General features: G+C 42.5%; 1 protein-coding gene across 1 annotated transcript in view; it reads left to right on the top strand.

The window, feature by feature from the left end:
- The window catches only part of LOC148038980 (argininosuccinate synthase, chloroplastic-like), a 132,284-nt gene that overhangs the window by 70,141 nt on the left and 37,436 nt on the right, over nt 1–24,707 (top strand). Inside the window, exons 3-5 of the mRNA XM_087674838.1 lie at nt 5,715–5,853; nt 6,091–6,139; nt 8,743–8,925. Of these exons, the coding sequence (XP_087530964.1) occupies nt 5,715–5,853; nt 6,091–6,139; nt 8,743–8,925 (371 nt within the window). The remainder of the gene's footprint in view (nt 1–5,714; nt 5,854–6,090; nt 6,140–8,742; nt 8,926–24,707) is intronic.

The raw sequence follows: 24,707 nt of genomic DNA, 5'->3' as shown, positions 1-24,707 counted from the left end.
ATGTTGTTGCCATAACTAGGCAGCCAAGTGTGCCTTTGTGATATGGCCGAACACATGAGTCAAACTAGAATGAAAGTGCTTTCTTGTTTGGGTTATTTGTTGTGTTTGAGGGATGCTGAGTTTGATCACTGTGATCATTGCATATTTGTTAAGCATGCTCAGGCGTCACATAAAAAGTCTCTTTTGCTGAAGTCTTCACCCTTAGAGTTGGTACATTCAAATATATGTGAGATGCCGTGGTTGTCTCTAGGGGAAAATAAATATTTTATCACATTTGTTGATGCTGCCACTGTTGAGCTAAAATATGCATTACTTGCTGATTAGCCTCTTAAACAGCCCCAAAACACACTAAAAATGCTCTTTTAGAGTAAAACCATAGTGATTAATTATTTATTCATGTATTAGCATGATTTCTAAATGAAACTATCAATTCGTGTACGCGTAAAATATAGAAGCTAATATTTTATGTAATTATTTTATATGGTGAAATAATAACCTAGTAATGAATAACTTGGTTTGGCACGACGACATTGGGAATTTCATATTTACTCGTGCTTGCACTCACCAACCCAATGTTCTGTTATTAGTAGTGGCAACTGTGGCAACCTTGAGCACTCCCATTGTTGGAGGGGTTTTTGTTGAAAGGTCGTATCCACTGGGGATCAGAGATAGAAGGAAGTAGAGATAAGAGATTAGGCGGCAGCTCTCATCTGCTGGCGACTGCTCCAAACTGTCCCAGACTGCTGTTCAGCCTGCTGTCCATCATCTCCAGGGTCAGCCAGCTTGCGTTTTCAGCATTGCAGGGTTTGATGCTCTCAGACACTGTTTCAGCCTGCTGTTTACAGCAGACTGTGCACAGTTTTTAGTCCCCGATCGGTGGTACACTACTGTGTTTACCAGTTTCCAGCCTCCAGACTGCTGCGTTTTGGTGACCAGCCTGTTGCCATTCACTATTCAGCACTCCTACACTCCGACAGGCGGTCACAGACTTGGGATCCGTCTTTGGTGGATGTCACACTCCGACATTGCTCTGCCCTTGAGCACACTGTACACTCTTACATTCATTTACAGCATTCATTCACTTTAGAGTTGTGTTCTCTCTCTCCCTTCTTCTGTTTGTGTTTGAGTTTTGAGTTTTGTGTTTAGGGTTTGAGTTTTGAGTTTTGCGTTTAGGGTTTGAGTTTTGCCCTCTACGTCTGTGTCTGTGTCTTTGTGTTTCTGTCGTGGTCATACACTCTGTGTCCCCTCAGTGCAAACCCTAGCACTCTTCTTAACAGCCACATGCAAAGTATGGGTTTATCCAATCCATCATAAAGACGAGGCAGCAAAGTTTAAAAAAATATTGGCACTTCCTGAAAATATGACCAACAAGACACTAAAGTGACTTCACTTTTTTTGCGTTGAGTTTTTAGTTTGTGTTTTGTGTTTAGGGTTTGTATTTATTGCGTTACTATTTGAGTTATTGTGTTTTAGTCGTATTTGTACATTATGTTTTCTTAATGTAAACCCTAGCATATCTTTATAGTGGTTACTAGGGAACATCTTGATCCTATGGTCTAAGATTCTATGAGACGGTGGGAGTCCTATCAGGTGGTTCGGACGCAAAGACATTAGTATATTCATGTGATGATTGGTCCTAATAGATGTTTTGATCATTTACATTTATTATGGAGTTTACCCTATGTTCTTCAAACAAGAATATTTTGAAAAGTTTTAGTTTTCCCATCCACCAAGGTAAGCTAGTCTATTTGTGTCAATAAAGTAGTAGACGCCATATCAAGGCCAACGCTTGTCCACATAGTATATTTGGTACTTGCATTCCCAATGTTGAAGTATTGCTAGCTATGTTCGAAAAACCAAACTGCCATCAAAGTACCCTTCATGATCCACATTAGCATGCATGCCTTGCTGTCCAAAAATCATTGGATTGGCACTTGCAAGTTTGCCTTGCATATGCATCAATTGTCCCACTAGCATCATTTGCTTATGCTCATTATCCACCTTTGGAATATTATACTGCTGCATTGGCTCTTCCTTCAGTACATCTCATTGTCTTGAAGCTCTTGAAGATGATTTTCACTTATTGTCTTTGTTACCCTCCTTTAGGCAGTTCAAAAAGTGCATGAACCGGGGATCATTTGCTAATTGTACAAACATTTCAATTGCTGCTATTTGATCTCAAATGGGTCATCGAATTTCTCTTCCTCTTGTTGGTCATCAACTTTAAGAGGCCTAGAAGGACCCACAATAGAACCATGAAACTGGCCTTAGCTAGCCTCGTGACCTTCTTTGAAATCCCCATATCTTAGCTACTGAAATTCAAGTGTTAGACCTTGAATTTTGAGCACTCTTCCCAAGATGGCTAGTAAACCCTAATTTGGGTTGTAAATTAGGGTTTAGTAGCAAAAATTCTTCAATTGCATCCTCTTGGGACTGAATTTGGGTGAGATCTCTTGAGGAAAACTGTGAATTGGCCGAAAGAATATAGAGGAGGTTGGAGAGAGAGAAATTTCAAAGTTTCATTGTCAAAATTGGCTAATGCTGTTTTTCTGCAAATGGCTGATTGATTGCAGCCAAAACCCACACTGGAGCCCAAGAGCAGTTGCCAGCCTTTGGGATGATCAGTCTTGCTGTCACCAACCCTATGAATGACCAATCCTGTGGTGGTTGCCAGCCTCTAGGACTCTTCGATCAGCTATTGCTTACCTCTTATGCACTCTCCAATGGTTGGAATAGCCTTCACAATTGGCGCATGCAACAATTTGGCCTCTCTCCTCCTCTCTTTAGCTCTCCCCCTTCGAAGTGAGGTTCACTAGCCTCTAATAGCCCTTTACCCTCTTGCACGGGGAGTTTGGCCAAGTGACAACCTTCTAATTGCATTTTTCAGTAATTTTCAGCCCAACTAAATTAATTTTGAAAATAAATTTGACTATGAATTTTTGCTTAGAAAAATAATTGTGCTAGCCAACAATTAAATCAACTAGGCCAAATTTTCATCTAAGCAAACTTGAGTATACATTTGCCCTTGAATTGGCATTAATTTGATTCATTAATGCCTAGCTTCTAAGGTTACTATTGGCATTAATGGCTAAGAAAATATTCTAGGCCAAAATTTGTTACTAGAGGTACCACCTAGTACCTCTCAAGGATAAAATATTACAACTTTTGCCTTTGACATACACTGAAATCTCAGGGTCGGCTTGGCTTGCCATAATGAAATAACTAACTTACACATCACATGTGCACCTCACACTTGCACATTTGATTGACACTTAATCAAATTCTAAGCAAATCATCAAAATTTTATGTCACTCATAACATATGGAGTGGATAACAAATATAAGCACATTTGAGATGCGGATAGGCCTTTTGTTTAGAGAGGATATCACTATCAAAAAATGGTTCTCTCCAAACTTACTTTCTTGGATCCCAATATAGCCTCTATAGGGCCCTCCTTTGATGGGCTCAAGGTCTCCATCTATCCATCAAGTGGCTAGATCTGACATCTCCTATCTCTACTTTGCGCAATCACCCATGCTTGCAGCTTACTTTGGATACACCACTAAATTGGGGAAGAGATATAGGTGAGCAGGATCAAAGCAGTGGTGGCAACCATTCAGCCTTGGCACAGATAGTGTATCTCAAGACCCATCTTGGCAGATTTTTAGAGGAGATTGGAAAACATATTTATCGGCTTTAGGCCCAAGAAGATCTCCCTTTTCTTGTGGCTTGTAGCTCACAGGAGTTTGGTAGTTGGTATCTAGCTCCGTTATGGTAGGGCTGCAATAGTAAGTGCAAGATGTGGAGAGTTAAGAGCTGACCCAAAGGCACTCTATGGAGGAGAGCCTATAGATAGTAGCGACTTTGGGGGCAATAACTTGGGTTTCAGACAGAGACCCATCATGTGGATTATTTGAAGATCTTCAAGGGAGCTACTCATTTCTCATTCTTGGCCAGCTCGAGCAGGATTTACGCTTTAGACTAATTGCAGACTCAATGGACTTGGGAGCATTGTACAGATGGGAGTCGATTGCTAGCATCATTGCTCGATTCATTTGGATTGGGAGGTGCGGCCATGGTATTGACCTTCAGGATCTCTCTACTATAGAGACTTTCTCTTGGATTTAGATAGACTGTCGATACTCTCCATGGGAAGGTGACTTGGAGCTGATGAGGAGGAGGAAACATGCCTCATACCAACATGGGGCTCCAACACCTTCTGTTACCTAGCAACCCATATGGTTGGCTTTATAGCCCACTAGATTGGTGGTTTATTCAACCATTTTACTTATGATGTACTTAGAAGCCCATTACAGTCATCTTTGTACTCTGTATTTCACATTGGGGAGGTTTGCCTTTGAGATGTTATTTATATTTGAGGGCCTGCAAAAGTGTGGCAATGGCTGAGAGCGGCTAGTGATGGTTGTAGGATGCTAAGGGCAGCAAGCAGCAGCACCTGACTGATGGGGACAGCAGGGCAGCACTGGAGATGATGATGTGGGGAGCAAGCTGGAACAGATAAGATAGCTGGCATCGATGTGGTAGAATGAGGGATGAAAGTAGCAATGACTATAACTTTCTGAGCCAGTCTGAAAGTTTTAGAATCTCATGTTTTAATGAAATAACACTTTTTGGGACTCTTTTTAGTGGTGAAAGACAGTTAAATTTGTGGCAAGTTCTAGGTGGCTTAACATTAGGTGCATTGGAAAAAGGCTAAGCTAGTTGGTATGCCTCTTGGTGTTTATATACAGGGATTTTCTATTTATTAAGAGACAATCTCAGAGAGCCTCACCTTAGGTGATGCCATTGTGGATGTATTGAGATCCCCTCATAGTAGCCCTGTGCTAGATATTTTTGGCAAACATGCATGAGTCTACTTTCTTTTTGTTTATTTGTTTATCCATGCTAAGACGTACCACAAATTAATTGTAGTAACAATTTTGGTCTCATAGGTCATTTGGGTCTTTAATAGATGTTAATATGAGTGATATGCCGTGATAGGCTTTCTACTTCTGCCTCTCCTCCCTCCAGAGACTTCACCATGTTGAAGTCTCCTCCTAGTGTCCTATGATCCAGCTGCAGCAGGTCCTATTTGTTCGATGGAGAGCACCCTCTCATGTTTTTGACTGGACCAAAAGAGCAACAGATAACAGCTTTCCAAAGTAGATATTGTGGCAGTCTTTTGCCACTATAGCCCTTGGCTATTGCACTATCTTTTGAGCACACAACTTGCTACTGTTGAGAGGGCCTTCACAGTTTTTACATGGAAAAATACCTCCAGTTTTTAGACTCGTGGAAACTGCATTTAGGTGCTCCTTATGATCTAGGGATCCGTTTGATATGTCATTATTTTAGTAGTGCGACCAATATAATGCTTAGTACTTACTGTCATGATAATAAATGTGATGCTCAAGTAGCTTACTCAGAAATCCAATCTTTTAATTTGGTGTCAGTCTCAAATCAAATTTATCTTTACACTTCTTTCATAGTAACCCTAGTAACCCATATGTAATCCCCCAATGTGTTGATGGGATCTAGAGAACAACAGTATTATTGTATATAATCCAGGGCAGCCCAGAAATATAGCTGTTACGTTTGATAGATCTATAGACTATCGGGTTGAATGAAAGCAGTATATTTATATATGATGTTCTGCACAGGGAGCCTGGCTTTTACTGTCTGCATTGACAGTTCTTACTTTTGTATGATTACAGTTGTGAGGATGGTTTTGGCTGAAAATGCTCCAAGTCCTGTGGCTTCAAAGTCTAATGGTGGATTGCGAGGGAAACTAAACAAAGTTGTCTTGGCTTATAGTGGAGGTCTAGACACGTCAGTGATTGTACCTTGGTTGAGGTGAGGAGTTGTTTGCATTTCTTAAAGGGAGCTTTTTAATTTTTATTTGCCTCTAAAAGAAACATGTGACTTATTTGTAGATTTTTGAGTTTTTTTAATTCATTGAAGTGCTCTTAAGTAATGACATTTACTTATATGTGGTCTACAGTAATGACATTTGTTCAAATTGCATTTTGGTTTAAGTGAAGGTTTAAAAGTTTTATGGGCCTAGTTCTAAGAGGAGTTTATGGTCTGCAGAGAGAATTATGGATGTGAGGTTGTATGCTTTACAGCTGATGTTGGCCAAGTAAGTTTACATAAACAGAGATTCTCTTTACTCCTTTTTGTGCTTGATCTGAAGTTGTAATGTCCACATTACAGACACTCACCTGACTTTGGGTCTTTACACTTGAGTTTTATGACATAGCTTTCTTTGTCTCTATATGCCGTCAAGGCTTCAATTGCACTGATATAAAATTGATTTCACTCTATTTTCTCTTTGTTCTCTGCTTATCCTTGCCCCTTCTGTTCTGAAAACTTTAGGTTCGAGATCCTATATTAAAGTGTGTGTGATGTTTATTTTCATATGGCTTATCTTGGTGGCCCAAATAGAAAGAACATGCAGTCGATCTAGTTTCATCGAATATAACAATGTAGGTGAGGTTTCTTGAAAGATCAATTTGGTTTTAGTCTGCTTCTTTACTTGATAGTTGTAGCCTGAATTATTTGGTACCTTTCCTGTTTTGTTGTTGTCGTAGTGTAAATTCTTTGGCAACTTTCCTGCTTCTCGGGCCTCATGGGGGAAACCCTGGATGGATGATCAGCTTTCTCGGGAACGCTAGGATTCAGATGAATACAATTCTGAGGTTATCTCCAAGAGGTGGTCTTTGAATAAAAGGAGATCGGGACAACTTTGAGTGCACTTGCACGAACTGGTGCTCCTTTTCAGATATGTCTAAAGGTTTCTCAGTTGCCAGAGCAGTGTGAAAAATAGAGCTATTAGGGCAATCAGAAAAGTCTTGGAGTCACAGCTAATAACAACCATCTTCAATTTCAAGAATAGTAACTCGCATTAAATGGTACCTCACTGATAATCATGACTAAGCTAAATATACACAGTATAGAGTCCTACAGCAGAGCGAGAGAAAATACAAAGGGCGAATGCTCCCTGGCCCTCTGCTTAGGGGAATATCGAGTACAAGGCTAGTACTATAACCAGTCTAGTGGTTTAGTGTCAAATCATGTAGAGAATCTCAACTGAAACAAGGTGCCAGACTCGAATGTAGGAAGGCTTCTTGCCTCTGGCTCAGGCAGTCCGAATCACCTTGTGTCTCCCATCTGCCTTTGAGAGTGTGAATGATATCTGCCCATATACAGGCTGAGGGTCTCGGAGGTAGAAATATAGTGCTATATTAGCAGTTTGTGAGTAGTGAACTGCAGCTGTTGAGGTTGAAGTACCATTTCCAGATTTCATTCTTCTTTGCAGGGATGCTCTGCATGGCTTTACTTTTAGTGGGGGACTGTTTTGATCGTCCACTGACTTAGTTGCAGAGTTTCAATCTCAGCATATGCTGAGTAGTAGTCCTGTGCAGGTGCCTGTATAATCAGTCCCAGTGACACTATATGCTCAGATTGAGCCCAGTATTAATTTAAATTTTTGAATTAGTGCACTGGTATAACATAACAAAATCAGAAGACTGCTGCGAGTCTCAACTCATTCTATTATTGATGTGAGGATTTAAAGTGGCTCTCTCCAAACTGTAAATACGCGATGAATATTTTATTGGAATGTCATAAAAATCTGGTCTTAGCCTGGACCTGAGCAGATATGAGATCATGGCAGTGGGTGAGCATGTGCTGTAGTATAAGATGCTAGCATTTATGAGTAACTTTAAGAACATCTATGAATGTTAATTGAAATGTCATAAAAATTTCATCTTAGCTGGGACCTTAGTGGATATGATATTATGACAGTGGACAAGCATGTGCTGTAGTATAAGATGCTGGCTTTTATGGGATGAAAAAACCTAGCTCTTATTAGTATTTATAAATTGAATTGCTAAAATAAACATTATTAATATATTTTTTGCAAAGTTGCATTTAAGCATGCCTTGTATAGATTGCATTGGAATACTTATTCAAATAATAATAAATTCAAAACGAGTAATGATACGTAGCTCACCTCGGTACTCAAAGTAGACTTATCAGAGTGTATAGACATAATGAAAGTGTAGAATATATTTCCATAAGTTTACACTTTCATAGATGAGGTAATACAAGAGCCATGCCCAATGATATTTTGGATATGGGCCAATGACTTCCTCGATAATAAAACTTCAAATGTACTTTTCTTTACAAGTAACATGGTGGCCTTAAGTAACATGGTGCCAAGGCCAATTTAATAGGAGATACAAAAAGAGAGGGATGTCCAAGTTGAGCTAAATGAGCATAATCCTAAAGAGAGGGATGTCCAAGTTCAGCTAAATGAGCACAATCCTAAAGAACTTTACAGAAACTATGGCAGCATCAAATGTGTTAAAATTGAGGGCACCCTGCAAAAACATGAGCACATTTTAGTAACTTGTGGCTTCATAGAAGTGAAGGAGGAGGCATCGGGTTGGACGCTCAGAACATTCGCATCTATCACTGCATTTCTGAAAGCACCCAAATAAACTGAGTGTGCAACATGATTGAGTGCATTGATGTGCAGGTCGTTAAACAAATTACCTCTGTATTTTCTTTTCGACTGTTTACATAAGCTCATGGTAGTTCTGCTATATACAAATAGTTATTTTTGTTTTTGGGTATATGAGTGAAATGGAAATAATGGTGAAGGCCATACCTCAAGCTCTTTAGTGTGACCAGCAGTTTATAGTAGGTTTGGACTAAATTAAATTTGCTCTTTGACAGGGCAATGGAGAGACTGAGGGCCTTGAGGCTAAAGCAAAGGCCAGTGGGGCAAGCCAGCTTTTCATCAAAGACTTAAAGGAAGAATTTGTCAAAGACTATGTTTTCCCTTGCTTGCGAGCAGGGGCAATTTATGAAAGAAAGTACTTGCTTGGTACCTCTATGGCACGTCCTCTTATTGCAAAGGTCATTCCTCATCAAAACTCTCCTAAATAAAAAATGATTGTTTTTGAGATAATGACATTCCCGTACTGCGTTGCAGTTCTTGCATGTTTTCTTGAAAGTTCTGTATATTTGGCAAATTTTGGTCAGAAGAGCTTGTCATTTGTGCCTTCTGCAGCATTTCATAGTGTTACTGGCAAGTGGAGCAAAAGAAAATAATTAGCCCTTTTTTTGTTTTAAAACATACAATTTACAAGGGCTGAAAGGTAGTAGAGAAGGTAAGGCTGCATTAAACAGGTCAAAAGAGACATTCCTTCTTTGATAGCTTTCACAAATTGGTAAAAGCAACTAGTTGCCATTATCCATAGCACCATAATTTTCTGCAATGGGGTGACAAACAAATCTAGATTTACATATAGTCTTTGTCATAGCCACATGGAAGGTCGAAAGTGGAATAGTGAATGGGAGGAGGGAGCATGATTGGAATGGGGAGGCCCCTTTGCAGAAACGAGACATTCAATAAACAATTTCACAAGTATCAAAGACTCTTCTTTTTGGGTGGGAAAAAAGTGAGAGTAATAATATTACTTAGACGAATTTTTACAAAGAAGTACATGTGCTCAACAGCCTAACTAGAGCTGTTTGTAAATCAGAAATCACTCACATGTACAAGCCTCTTGAGTCGGGCTGGGGGATAGAAGCCATGGAGGGGGAATGTAGTGCCGCCTACTAGGGCCGTTTGCTTACAATGTGAAAAATAGGCCATGGCCACCCCAAGTGTGACTGCTAAAGCTCTTGCTGGTGCCGAGAGTCACCCTATAGAGCTGATCCTAGTGGTCACGGAGTGATTGGATGGTGGATGAGCAGAGCTTTGCTTAGAGTAGTGTACACTAAGAGACCCTCACCGAGAGGCCCTTACCAAGAGCTCTGCTTAGAGTAGTGTACATTGAGAGGCCCTCATTGCTGAAAATCATTTGGTAGTATACCTTCCGAATGTGCCAGGTTGTGAGGCTCCCAATGATCTCCCAAACCTTTGATTGTGACACCGTAGGCTCTAGTACCACAACACGAGGGCTTGCCTTGATGATGGAGATTGTGTCATACATCTCTACCTCATACAACAAGTGGCGGCCTTGGCTAACTTAGTACTAGAGTAGAAAGCCCCCCAAGAAATGCACCCCGGTCGAGGCACAACTTGACAGAGTAGCTAGTAAGACTCCAATTAGAAACTGGGTGGGAAGAGCCACACCTCCCCTTCTTGGGAGATCACCCATCCTGGTATTGTTCATGCCATTGCGTACTTAACTAGAAGATTCCCACAAATTGGACAACCCATCTAGCCCCCCAAAACCTTAAGGTGATGGATGACCTATGATCTGTCCAATCGTGGAAATCCTTGTCTATTGGCCTAGGATTCAAACCCACTCTCATTACATCACTGTTGCACCAATAGTGAGTTGGTTTTCTCTAGCAAATATGGATTGCATTCTCCACACTTTCCACACTAGTGTGCTACCTTGCATGACCAAAGGCAATGCTTTGGAGTCTCCAAGTATTGTTGTGGGCAATGCTTATGGATTTCACCTTGTTGCATTTGGGCCAAATAACTCCCACTCGCAAGGCCCCTATGTGCTATAAGCCAAATGAAGTAGGGAACTCTCCTTGGTCACTAGCTGTCCCAAAGGCGTAGCCAAAAGGTTTGGTTGAAAGTTTTGTGATGCTTTGCTCTATCGAGTGTCTGCTATGTGAAGGGGTCCAATCCATGTTGTTGAGCTAAAAAAATCATTAACCTTAATTAAATAGCCCCAACATTGAAGTTAATTAATGAAGTTTAAACTTTTACTGAAATGAGAGGCGGTTCTAGACAGTTTCAGTGTCCCACATGTAAACCCTAATCTGGGAGGCCCTAAACTTTCTATAGATAGATAGGTTGCCCTCCCACTCGTCCAATCTCGTTTTTGTCGTTTGCACATGCTAGATCTTTGTTGCCTACACCCCAAGTAGGAACTATAGGAGTGAAAGATGACTTCAAGTACTTCATCATTGCTTCACACTCTCGAGCTAGATCCATTGAGAAACAAGCAAGAGTGGGTCTCACAGCTTGCTTTGCAAAAATTTGACATGGTTGAAGAGAGTTGAGACGTCAGACTACCACGGAGTCCAAAGACTCTATGAGATCTCACGAGCCGAGTACGACCTTATCCTTATGTATCGGACTCAACAATAATTTGAAGGTAAATCTGAGTTTTTTTCTTTAGATTTGGTGCACTGGTCTAATGATTTTGCAGGAAAGACGGAAGCTCCACAAGGGACTAACCTCCTTGTTGTAGAAATGGGCATGGAGTACAAACCATTCATTTCTCTACCTCTCTCATTTACTCCCATATTATTCACTTTTCTAACTCTCTCATCTATGCCATTCACATCTCTGCTCTCATTTGCTCCCATGCCAAGTATGCAGTTTCATACTTAATCTTTTGATTCCACTTTCTCTTTTCCGCAAGATTTTGGTGATTCTCATGAAAAAGGGACCATGCAATCAAGATAATGGTTCATTAGTCCTGAAGAAGATAGATTTTTGTTTATGAACTCTAAGAAAGGTGAAGAGTACCAAAAGGTTAATTCCTCCACTGGTAAGTTTTCCCTTTTCTTTTCCTTTATTTTTTTCATCTCAAGGTCATTTTGAAGTAGGTGAATCATCTTATTTTTTATTTCAATTTAATGCATTCAATGGACGAAAGGAACTTTAAACATCTTCCACTACTACATCCACAAATCCATTTGATCTTCCATCCATCCCTCTCTTTTCTTCTATAGTATCTTCATTCCCATATCCATTAAGTGCATCTCACATGCCTTCACACATCACTCGAGGGGGTTCATCACACTTGGGCACAATCTTTAGGACCTCTTCTTTCCTTTAGTGAGATAGTGTACCCATGATTGGGGCTAGTTCTCCCTTTTATACACTTTCAGGCTTCTCATAGCTTGGGATACCATCCCATACATTCTTAAGTATGGATTAGTTGGCACCACAGTTTGCCTCCATGGTATTACTTGGTGGGCCTTTTGGTCCTTTTGTCATGCACCTTATGGAAAGATTCATGTTCCAATGCCTCCACATCAATTGGCAACCTTTGGATACTCACAACCCACTTTTGTCTCCCCATCTTCTCCTTCTCCTTGTCCTCCTCGACCATCTCCTTCTTAACCACACTATTCTTCTTATTCCACCTATTTGACACCTCATGGTTCTTCCTCCTCATCAGTCAAGTATGCTTTCACTACTTGGTTAAATCTAATGAGACCATCTCTTTGACTCATAGAACCTATGGGATATTGTGCAGGGGTGGGAACCCCAACCTAATCCCCCACTCGTTCCATATGAGTTTGTCCTTGCATGGAAGGCTAGGAATGCCTCCACTATTGTTAAGTTGGGCTTGTTGCCCGAGTTTCATTCTCAGCTTCAGCATTTTGACTTAGCGTCAAAGCGTTGGGCACACTTGATTGATTGCTATGTGGCAATGTGTCCTAAATCTTGGCCATGAGCTCCAAAACTTTACAATCATTGACTAGTATGACTTAAAGTCAAGTTGGTTAAGTATTGGCGACTTCTTGCCAAGTTTTGTACCATGGAGGCTCCCAAGTCCTTTGAGGATCAGATCGCATTGTTCCTTAACAAGCTGCTGTAGAAATACTTCCATTTTGTGTAGCAGGTGATCTTATATTCTACTATGCCTGTATTCTATCAATTTGAGTGTTAGTTGCTGTGTTATGCTTGACTGTTTGACTAGTTTCATAGTACGGCCTTCTCAAAGAGGACTCTCGTCACTTGTTTTTCTTAGAAGGGGCAAAAAGGGAAGGGCAAGCCAAATCAAATCTCAAATTAAAATGAAAAACAAAATCAAAACCAAACCTAAGTTAGTGAGACCCAAGGGAACTCCGAGTCCTCTCTCAAACCTGGGTGGCAGAATGTCTTAAGAAAAATTAATATTATCTTAGCATTGTTAAAAGATGGCCAATTTGAAAACGAGTGTTGATCAAAGGCACGAGTCACAACACCAAAATCCAAAACTTAGACACTTGCCTCTTGGTCGTGCAATCCCCAACAGGGACGAGAGGGTGGTAGTAACCCCCAATCGGGGCAGTGGCGAGGCCAGACCCATGCTACCACCGTGCAACCATCACAATCATCATTGTTCTCAACGCGAGAGAGCATGTTTGACTCTGGTCTGCAGAGGCCCACATCGTCTCCTTAGAGACATTTGAGGATACAAGTCTCGTTCACATTTGTGAGTTGCCCCTCAACAAGGTTGTTGTAGAGGCCCACTCATCACAGCTGAGTACTTCAGTTACTCCTTGGATTGTGGACAGTGGAGCTACTAATTATATGACCCCCCCATCGTGCAGACATTTTTATCTCCCAAGTCCCTATTGAAACCAGCCTTCCTTCTTAGATAGGGTGGTAATTCCCTAATCAAGCACTTAATTACAACAATCAGTAAGTAAACATAGATTGAAATGCACACTTTTATCTTCAAAATCTTGGACAGTAGACATCTTGTTGGCCCCAAAATTGGCACCCCTTTTAGTATTTCTTTAACTTTATTGACTATTGGATTGGGTACAAGTTGAGATTCCACAATCTCCTTGGTTGATCCAAAATCCCCTTGCTATAAGCACAATCAGCAAACAAATCGGCCAAATTGCCCCTTGAATTTTACCCAGGACTTGCTCTAATTGGACCCCAAATGGCGAAGTGCTGTCCCAAATTCACAATGGATGGACCGGCGTCCTTCTACTGATGGCAGGGGTCCCAAGGTGGCGGCTAATCCCTCATTTTTGCAGACATTTAAGGTTTACAGCAGAATTCCCTCTTTTGCTCACCAAATTGAGGAGAGATTTACTCCAAATGGCTGAGATAAGCTGAGATATTCTAAGAATGGGCTGGAGAAGGTCAGAGAATGCTAGAGAGAGAGAAAAATTAGAGATTCTTTGTGGAGAAACCCTCTAGAATGGCTGCTGCCTGTCAAATCTGCCCTAGGAGGTATCACCCACCACTGCTAGGCAAGCAAAAAATTGCTGTCACCAGCCTGTTGATGCTGTTGCCAGCCCGAGATAATGATGTTCCTACTATCGCCTGCCTGCTGAGACCCCTAGATGGCTGTCACTTGGAGCAATTTGCTGAATTCTGATCAGAAATCTGATTTGCAGCACCCTTTTTTTTTTCCGTAATGGATGTTATATTTATAAAGTATTAAACGACAAAAAAATTACAAAAGTCATGTCAAAGACGTAGAGGAAATTGCCATATGCCAGGGAAGTAAGTCCTCCCGAGGGAGTAAGTCAGAGTGCCGAATAAGATCTATCTGCCAATGCAAGAGACCTTTAAGTCTAGCAATATGTCCCTGAACATTAGAGGCTGAATAAAAAAGAAAAGCATTCCGAATGGTCCAATTGTGCCAACAGCCCTAGTATCTGAGAAAGTGAAACAAGATCTTCATATGTGACTGTGCCGGTGTGGGGTATTTGGGCCGCATTAAAACCCAATCAAAAGGGCTTAGCGAGAAACCAACCACTGCTCGCCAAACCGCTGACAAGAGTGACCAGATTTTCTTAGCGAGAGGGCAAGAAATAAATCGATGACGGGCTGATTCCACACCGGTGGTGCAAAAGAAACAATTGCCGTTGAAGATTGGATGCTTGGAAAGGGTTGACGCAAGAGGAAGACCACCAATCATCATCCTCCAAAGAAAGACCTTGCATTTGAAAGGTGTCTTGTTCAACCAGCCCTCCATCACAGTTACCTTCCACCATGACTGAGATTTACGCAATCCCCATACAGTATTAGCTTTAGTAACCAGCCATTGATGATCTTTAATCAGAAGATGATACACTTGGTTAGCTGAGGCCTTTTCCAAATTCAGCTTGCCTGCAAGGTCCCAGTCCTGCCAGGGATGATCCGCAGCAAGGGCAGGAAAGGGTTGTCTGCTCTGGAGCACCATCAAAAGCTGTCCCCATAAATCATGGTATCCACGAGGGATCCTGAAAAGCCTCCTGGCTGTACGAAACGATATCAACACATTGCGACTGGCAAGGGTGGCATCTGCAACTGAAGTCAAGCCCAAATATGCCATGCGGTTAAATTTCGGTCTGAGCTCATGTTTGCCTTTCCAAGAAAGTAATTGCAAGACTGCCAACAATTCCAATTGAAAAGAGTTAGTAGCTAAGTGGTCCTCCGCTGGATGCCACCGAGCCTTCTGGAGAACCAATTTCCAGGAATATACCAAATGAGCAAGCAGGGAGGATGGACTAGAAAACTGAGAGTCTGCTTTAAGAACATGCCACCAGGAGCTCTGAATTTGGGTATTACCATGCACAAGCCCGTGATCCTCAAGAAAATAACGGGCTATAAAGACCCACGGGTGATGATCCAAGCACATGGCACGAAAAAGAGACCAACGGAGTGCTAGCATATGAGTTTCGGCATCCAAAATAGCCCCACCACCCATGCGTGTGGGGGTACATGCATGCGACCAAGAAATCCATGAAATACCTACATGCAAGGAGTCCTTTTTCCATAACATGAAACGAATGTACTGAGTAAGAGCATTCAATGTAGTAGTAGTCCAAGGCAGCAATGGTAAGAAATATGTGAGCATTGGCAACATAATTGTCTGAGCCACTTTGAGGCGAACATGGAAGGGCCAAGCGTGTGACTTCCAATACAGAAACTTAGCTTCCAGTTTCTGTGAAATCCACTCTAGTAGTTGCTTTGGCCGAACATCAACATCCAAAGGGTACCCAAGATGCCTGACAATGGAACCACGGGGAACAACCATTCCCTGCCAGTCCAACGACTACAAATCTGACTCCGTGCAATTGAGAATGGCTGATTTCGAAGCATTGATATGAAGAGCAGAAGCATGACCAGAGAGAGTCCAAACATCTAATGCTTTGCGAAGATTATCCTTGTCCGCACGCAAAATCATAAAACTGTCATCAGCCAAGGATTGACTAATGAAGTGCTGTCCAAAGGAAGAGACAATCCAGCCAACTGAGAAGAAGTTGCCATACGAGATAACATCGAAAGAACCGGATGAGTCGCAAGGGCAAAAAAGAGAGGACTCAAAGGGCAACCCTGTCTCACAGAGCGTGCAAGGACAAATGGCTCGGTAACACCACCATTTGGTATAACTCGTGAAGAAGCCGCAGCACTAATGGTGTAGATCAAATGAGACATCCGAGTACCAAAGCCCATAGTAGATATAAGTTGTGCAATGAAGGACCAGTCTAAATAATCAAAAGCCTTTTCCAGGTCCAATTGAATCAATACCACCTCCTGATTAGAGTGCCTTGCATAGTCAATAGCCATTTGCACATTTAAGACATTATGCAGAATGTTTCGGCCCTTAATGAAACCATATTGAAGAGGATGCACAATGGCAGGAAGATGCTTATGGAGCCGATTCGCCATCACTTTGGAAAAGATTTTATACATAGAACCCATCAAAGAAATTGGTCGCCAATGTTTCAATATAGACGGCGAAGGAACTTTTGGAAGCAGTTTGATAAGTCCTTCTTTCCATGAGGAAGGCATGAATCCCATTTCCCAAACCTGCTGAAACATAGCCGTCATTGGTTTCACCAGTCGGGTAGCAAAAACCTCAAAGAATTCATTGGTGAGACCATCCCAACCAGGACTTTTATCCTTGGGCAAGTGTAACAAAACATCCATAACCTCCGCCTCACAAATATCTATCTCCAAAGTAGATTACATGTCATGTGGAACCTGATTGCGGACCAAATCATAGAAAACTGAGTGGGCATGAGTAATTTGGTCAGAAGGTAAAGGAGTAGAACCAAGAAGGTCTAGAAAATAATTCCTACACATATTCACAATAGTCTAAGGATCAATGACCATTTGACCTTTTGCATCCTGGAGTCTAGTCATATTCTCTCGAGTAGGAGATGCATGGAGAGCTCGAAAGAACTTATGAGTCTGACAAGCATTATCTTGCAAATTCTCAGTCAAATTTTGCAATTTGGCCTGCTGATAAGATTTCAACTGAAACTCTTTAATAAGATCAGCCAAACGCATAGCCAATGGTAGCAGAAATACATCACCTGGAGTCTCCACCAGTAGAGAACGAACCAAAGCCAGTAATTCCTCCGCTGCTTGTCGACGCTGCCGACAAAGAGAGGCATGATGAATCCCATACTGCCGAACAACCCACTGCACATTAGAGAGCAATCGTTCAAAAGAAGCATTGCCCTCAAAGGAGAAGTCCAATAAAAATCTATCAATCAATTGTTGCATATAGCCCTGAAAGATTGAATGCTTCAAATAAGACGAGTTGAAATGCAACGGGAGTCTATCCAGAAACTGCTTAAAAGGTGCAATGGGTTGTACAAGTATCTCAAGCTATAGAGGAAAATGGTCCGACAAGGCATATTGCTGCAATACTTTCATTTTCAGCATCTCAGGAAGAAAAGCATCATCCTGCATGATGTATCGGTCCAACCGCAACCATGTAGTTGTATACCGCGCAGAACGAAAAGTGAACCTTGTAGAAGAAAGGTGTAGCCATGACCAGAGATCTTGCTTAAGTACGGCAAGAGCAAATGCTTTCCACGCACGGCTTTTCGGAGCGTCCATCACCGAATGCTCTGATGTTGACTGTGAAGGATCAACACACACATTAAAATCCCCCATCAAAAAACCCCGTCTGCCAAGTGACAAGGAGGTATGCAAAGTATTCCAAAGATTCCGGCAGGATAAAGGGTCATTTAGAGCGTAGAGCCCAAGTAACCATAAGATCTCTCCTTCAAATAAAACTTCAATCACCACAAAACGACCATGTACATCATTTTTAATAAGAACAGGCTGATATTTCTCATGTACAATCATAAGCACATCCGAATAATGCATGGCATGTGTCCCTGCATAAAACAAGCAAAACCCATGGCAATCCACAACTTTTCCTGCTTCACCGTGACTTTTGTGCTCAACAGCACACAAGACATCCCAACTAATTCTCATGCAATAAACTCCACATGGCATGTTGCTTATTGCGAGAACAAATGCCCTGCACATTCCACGTGGCTATCTTCATGTGTATTCAAAAAAGAGAATCAGGAACGAGGCAAGGCTTGCCTTGATTTAACCTTTTCTGCTAGAATGTCAAGGACTCTCTCATCCAAAAAATCAGCCAACATGGCAAAAGAGTTCCGACGACCAAATTTAGAGGTAGAGGGTGTATCCACTGTCTTGGGGATGGAACGGAGATAACGACGATCCCATGGGGTAATCACCTTACCTCTAGCATCAAAAGCCAACTGAGCATGTGGGCCCTTCGGACCATCCGTATATACTTTCCTGGTGGGCTGATTGCGAGGAGCAGAAGAAACCATAGGGCGAGTAGTGTGCTCTGAAGACAACATGTTTTTCCTGCACATATAAGTACGCAAGGAATCTTGTGAATCATTAGGCACAACATCTGCCATGTCAGCATCAAAACTTTTACCTTTTTTTGCACGTACATCTATCCAGTCATTGTCACGGGAATCCAAACCTGAAGCATGTTGTTTGCCTTTATCCAAAACCTTAGGTGGTTGGGTCGCATCCTACGACGGAGCATCAAGCTCCACATCATCCATGGGAGGCAAAACTTGCTCAGAATCTGAAGTCGGTTGCTTTGCTGGACATTCGGCCATAAAATGCCCCAATTTTCCACACGAAAAACAATGCCCGGCAAAGTTATCCCATTTCAAACGAAAGTGCAAAGGATGCATTCCAGAGCAATTAAGACGTAACCAAGCAAGCCTTTTCCGAGCAGTATTCCATAACATACACAAACGGTTACGATTCGTGGCCCTTAGGCTCAGGGGAACCAAAATAGTACCCACAACGGCCATAGCATCCTTTAACAGTGGCCAATAGACAGCCGGACAGTTTTCCACTTCAACCCACATCGGGCATTCGCGTTGAAGCAAGTGCTGAAAATCTGCCATTGGGCGCCGTGGCCCACCATGGACCAAACGGTGATCAAAGAACAATGGCAGTTTAGTCAACAGATCGGCACGTTGCTTCTCGGATTTCAACAGCACCTCATAAAAGCCTCGGGGCCCAACAAAAATCTCTTCAACACACTCCCCTTATAGGAAAGCACTGGGATCTTACCAGTGAAGAAGAGTATAACAGCACGTTCATAAAACACTGTGAATGAGCGCAAAACATTTTTAGGATCTAGAGTGGCTTCCAGAACATCTTCAGTTTCAGAGTCAGAAAACGCTTCATGATTATGTTGAACATAATCTCCAAGTAGAGTGTTGGCAAACTCCAATAAATGCTCCCAGTCAATATCCTGAGAATCCACAGAATCAGAAGCAACCTGAGCATAAGAACGTTCCTGATGATCCATTGTATCTTCCGAAGTATGCTTGGTGCGTTTGCCCGCAAGCTAGAAATCAGGACCAGGTGGCATCTCCTCTGTACAAGGAACCATATCCTCTGGTTTCTCTGTTTCAGAATCCGGACCAAGGGCTGCCACCGTTTGGTCAATAAAGGCCATGTTCAGACCAGCCATGTTGTATCACCACTTTAACAAGAGATCTGAAGCTATTTGCAGGGTGCTCTCACTCTCTCTGTGCGTATTTACAAATAGGTACACACACACACACACACACTCTCTCTCTCTCTCTCTCTCTCTCTCTCTCTCTCTCTCTCTGTGTACAGATCAGTGAGCACTTTGGTCGAGGCTCTGCTTCTCTGATGACCATCGAGATTAGGGTTTACAGTAGCTTGGCGCCTCTGCAGAAATGAACAAACGCGAGCAGGAGGACCCGCAGACAGCACAACAGTCGAATCAGGATGGGCGTCTGCGGCGTGGCAACGTGACGGGGCGGAAGATAGGCGCAACGGAACACGGGACCATCCAACACGGCGCTCAGGACCAGGACGCGCAGGTTTGACGGGACTGAAGGGCGACGGCAGCGACCCCGACCCCCAGGACTGGCGGGCGACGACTTATTCTGTCTGCGCGCAGGTGGAACCGGGCGGAGTATGACAAAGCGGTGCAGGCGGCAGTTCATGACAGGTCGCCATGGACGTCTCTCTCTCCTCTCATTCTCTCTCTCTCTCTCTCTCTCTCTCTAGATTTGCATCACCTTCTCTCTCTCTCTCTCTCTCTCTCTCTCCAAAGGGTGGAAACTCACTAAACGGCTGAAGCTAGTCCCAAAAAACTTTCAGTTTGCATGAGTGTTTTTGTCAAGTGACATCCTTCTAAACCTAGTTTTCAACATTATCCAGTCATTAATTTAATATTTAGAATTGAGTAATTCTGAAAATTAATTTCAGCCCTTCTAATTTTGCCCAAAATAAAATGTGCCCATCCATAATTAAATTGGCTAGGCCATTTGCAACCTAGAGTGGTTCCCAACCTTTGTTGATCCTTAGACTGACATTAATTAATTAATTAATGCTAGTCCCTAGTGTCACAACTGGCACTTATTGACCGAACAACAGTCCTAGGGTCAAAACTGACACTAACTAACCACCAAAGCCTAACTGTCATAGCTTATCACAACTTTTGCCTTTGACATCCACTACATCCTTGGGGTTGTTGGCATGTTATCATGGAATAACTGCCATGTGCATCACGTGTTAAGCAACCTTGCATATTTGATTAGTAACTTAATAAAATGTTATTAGCAAGATTAAAGTATCTCAAAATTTCACGTCCCCATGACATCTGTAGCGTCCTCGGGCTCATGTTCGTGTCAGTTTTTCTACTAAGTAGGGTTCGGGTCTTGCTACACTAGATAATCTATGCTATGTTCCCCGGCTTGGGGTGAACTTGCTATCCGTTCAGTAGCTTTGTCAGTTGGGGCGAGTAGTTTTCTTTATAGCGATCATAGTTTGAGGCATAGTTGCACTCGTACGTAGTACGAATTGGTTCGTACTATACGGTTCGTACCGTACTGTACCGTACGAATTTGTACAAAAAAACAAACACCTTTTTTTTTTTTGGCGTGGTTGTTGTTGTTGGTGATGGTTTGGGTTGTTGACTGTCGTTATTGTGGTGGTGGTGGTGATTTTGTAGCCTTGATCGATCAACCAAGAAAGGGGGTGGAAGCTTGATTAGACTCCTCATACATGTTTTGTTATGATTTATCCTAGAGCCAAATGCCATACATAAGGTATTCAAGCAGTTCCAAACTTTTCTAATTGATGTCCCATCATTTTTCACAATATGTTAGTGTCATCAATAAATAAATTCAGCACCATTTGAGAATCATCAAGTAGCTTAATCCTATTGATTTTACCTTTGTTCACAGCTCATTTTGCACCACCCAACCCAAAGCATTAGTACACATTGCTAATAAAACTAGGCCAGAGGATAGCTTGGCCTAATGTACCTTCTGAGAGTATACGAATTAGTGAATGTACCATCGGTAGCTACTTTAGTCTTAGCAATGCCAAACAAAACCCTAACAAAATTCATAAATCTTTTACCAAAACCTTTGGTGGTTTGTTTGGTAACTGTTGGTCTCACAGGTCATTTTGGCCTCTTGTAGATGTTAATAAAGCATCTCATGTCATTTCATCTCTCTTTTTTTTTTTTCCGTAAAAGGTAATTGTATTAATTACGAAAAAAATACAAGATTACTTGATTACAAGATACATGATGACAATCTAAGCCATCATGTGAAGAGGTTCCAAGTACTACAAGTTACAAAGTCATGGCAAAGACGCGGAGGAAATTGCCATATGCCAGGGACGTAAGTCCTCCCTGGAGAGCAAGTCAGAATGCTGGAGAAGATCTAACTGCTAATACAAGAGGCCCTTAAGCCTAGCAATATGCCGCTGAACATTACAGGCGGAATAAAAAAGAAAAGCATTCCGAATGGTCCAGTTATGCCAACAACCCCAATATCGAAGAAAGTGATACATGAGCTTCATATGTGGCTGTGCCGGAGTGGGGTATTTGGGCTGCCCAAAAACCCAATCAAAGGGGCGTAGGGTGAAACCAACCACCCCTCGCCAAACAACCGACAAAAATAACCAGACTTTCTTAGCGATGGGGCAAGAAATAAATCGGTGCCGGGCGGATTCCACAGTAGTGGTGCAAAAGAAACAGTTGCCATTGGAGATTCGTCGCTTGGAAAGAGCTGAAGCAAGCGGAAGACCACCAATCATCACTCTCCAAAGAAAGAACTTATATTTGAAGGGTGTCTTATTCAACCAGGCCTCCATCACCGTTGCCCTCCACCATGACCGGGATTTCTGTAATCCCCATAAAGCATTCGCTTTAGTAAATAGCCATTGATGATCTTTAATCAAAAGATGATACACTTGGTTAGCAGAAGCTTTGCTTAAATGCAGCCGGCCTTCAAAGTCCCAATCCTGCCAGGGATGATCCGAAGCAAGGGCAGGAAAGGGTTGTCTGCTCTGGAGCACCGTCAAAAGCTGTTCCCATAAATGCCTATATCCACGAGGGATCCTGAAAAGCCTCCTAGCTGTACGAAACAATATTAGCACATTGCGACTGGCAAGGGTGGCATCCGCGACTGAAGACAAGCCCAAGCGTGCCATCCGGTTGAATTGTGGTCTAAGCTCGTGTTTACCTTCCCATGAAAGTAAACGTGAGACTGCCAGCAATTCCAATTGAAAAGAGTTAGTAGCTAAGCGATCCTCCGCTGGATGCCACTGAGCCTTCTGGAGGACCAGTTTCCAGGAACATACCAAATGAGTAAGCAGCGATGAAGAAGAACTGGAGAACCGCGAATCAGCATTAAGAACATGCCACCAAGAACTCCGGATTTGGGTATTGCCATGCAGAAGCCCTTGGTCTCAAGGAAATAACGGGCTATAACGACCCACGGATGATGATCCGAGCACAAGGCGTGGAAAAGAGACCAACGGAGTGCCAGCATGTGAGTTTGGGCATCTAAAATAGCTCCTCCACCCATGCGTTTGGGGATGCACGCATGCGACCAAGAAATCCAGGAAATACCTGCATGCAATGAGTCCTTCCATAGCATGAAACGAATAGACTGAGTAAGAGCATTGAGAGTTGTAGTAGTCCAGGGCAGCAATGGCAAGAAATATTTGAGCATTGGCAACATAATTGTCTGGGCTACTTTGAGGCGAACATGGAAGGGCCAGGCCTGAGACTTCCAATACAGAAACTTAGCCACCATTTTTTGAGAAATCCACTGTAGAAGCTGCTTTGGGGGAACATCAACACCCAAAGGGTATCCAAGATGCCTGACAATGGAGCCACGAGGAACAACCAGACCCTGCCAGTCCAAGGACTGCAAATCCAACTCCGTGCAGCTTAGCCACCATTTTTTGAGAAATCCACTGCAGAAGCTGCTTTGGGGGAACATCAACACCCAAAGGGTACCCAAGATGCCTAACAATGGAGCCACGAGGAACAACCAGACCCTGCCAGTCCAAGGACTGCAAATCCAACTCCGTGCAACTGAGAATGGCTGATTTGAGCGCATTGATGCGAAGGCCGGACGCCTGACCAAAGAGACCCCAAACATCCAATGCTTTTCGAAGGTTATCCTTGTCCGCATGCAAAATCATAAAGCTATCATCAGCCAGGGATTGACTAATGAATTGCTGTCCTGTAGGAAGGGACAATCCGGCCAACTGAGTAGAAGCTGCCATATGAGATAACATCGAAAGAATTGGATGCGTCGCAAGGGCAAAGAAGAGAGGGCTCAAAGGGCAGCCCTGTCTGACAGAGCGGGCAAGGACAAATGGCGCAGTAACACCTCCATTCAGCATGACTCGCGAAGATGCCGCAGCGCTGATGGTGTAGATTAGACGAGACATCCGAGCACCAAAGCCCATAGCAGACATAAGTTCAGCAACGAAAGACCAGTCCAGATAGTCAAAAGCCTTTTCCAGGTCCAGTTGAATCAGTACGACCTCCTGATTAGAATGCCTTGCATAATCAATTGCCATTGGTGCATTCAATACATTGTGCAGAATATTTCGGCCCTTAATGAAACCATACTGGAGAGGGTGCACAATGGCAGGGAGATGCTTATGGAGCCGGTTCGCCATTAATGTCATTTCATCTCTCTCTCTCTCTCTCTCTCTCTCTCTCTCTCTTGCCTCTCCCTCTCTCAACCTCTCTCTCAAGCATACATGCCTCTTATTTATATGATCATTCATGTATGATGTATCCACTTCTGTGTATGTACTTGTAAGTTGTAGCGCATGTTGAGCATGCGGCATATGCCATAGAGGTTTTGGCGTGTTACCCTCAAGTATTCATCTTATATACTCCAATAGCATTGCTATTTAGACTTTAAACATCTGTTCTATCATCTATAGTTCAAAATAATGAAGTTAAATTTTTTCTTTCGTACTAATATCGTACCGTACCTTATAAAATCTTAAGGTACCATTTAGTACCGTATTTTATTGTACCGTACCGTACTTTTCGTACCTGATAACTATGGTCTGAGGTTCTTGATTCTCGGACTAGTTTAGTGATTGCTCATGGTAAGGCACAACCTAGTGGCACATACCGCATGACCCAGTTCTTTTCCAAGCCAATACCAGAGGGCTCAAAGTTCCATTGCTTCCAAGTTTTAGCCACCACATGGGAGCTCATGAACAATGAGCGTCTTTGGCATTTTTGGTTGGGTTATCTCGGATAAGACTCTCTTTATGAGTTGTCGTGTCGATAGATGGTTAAGGGTCTTCCATGCTTGAAGCTGTCTTGAGATATTTGTAAAGCTTGTCAACTTGAGAAGCAACATCATACTTTGTTTCCACG

The sequence above is a fragment of the Lygodium microphyllum genome, chromosome 3 (assembly GCF_053477565.2).
Source record: "Lygodium microphyllum isolate KBCC chromosome 3, Lygodium_microphyllum_v1.1.10, whole genome shotgun sequence".
In the NCBI taxonomy this organism is placed as follows: Eukaryota; Viridiplantae; Streptophyta; class Polypodiopsida; order Schizaeales; family Lygodiaceae; genus Lygodium; species Lygodium microphyllum.
The sequence above is the reverse complement of the archived record's forward strand: the minus strand, read 5'-3'. Positions and strand labels throughout refer to the sequence as shown.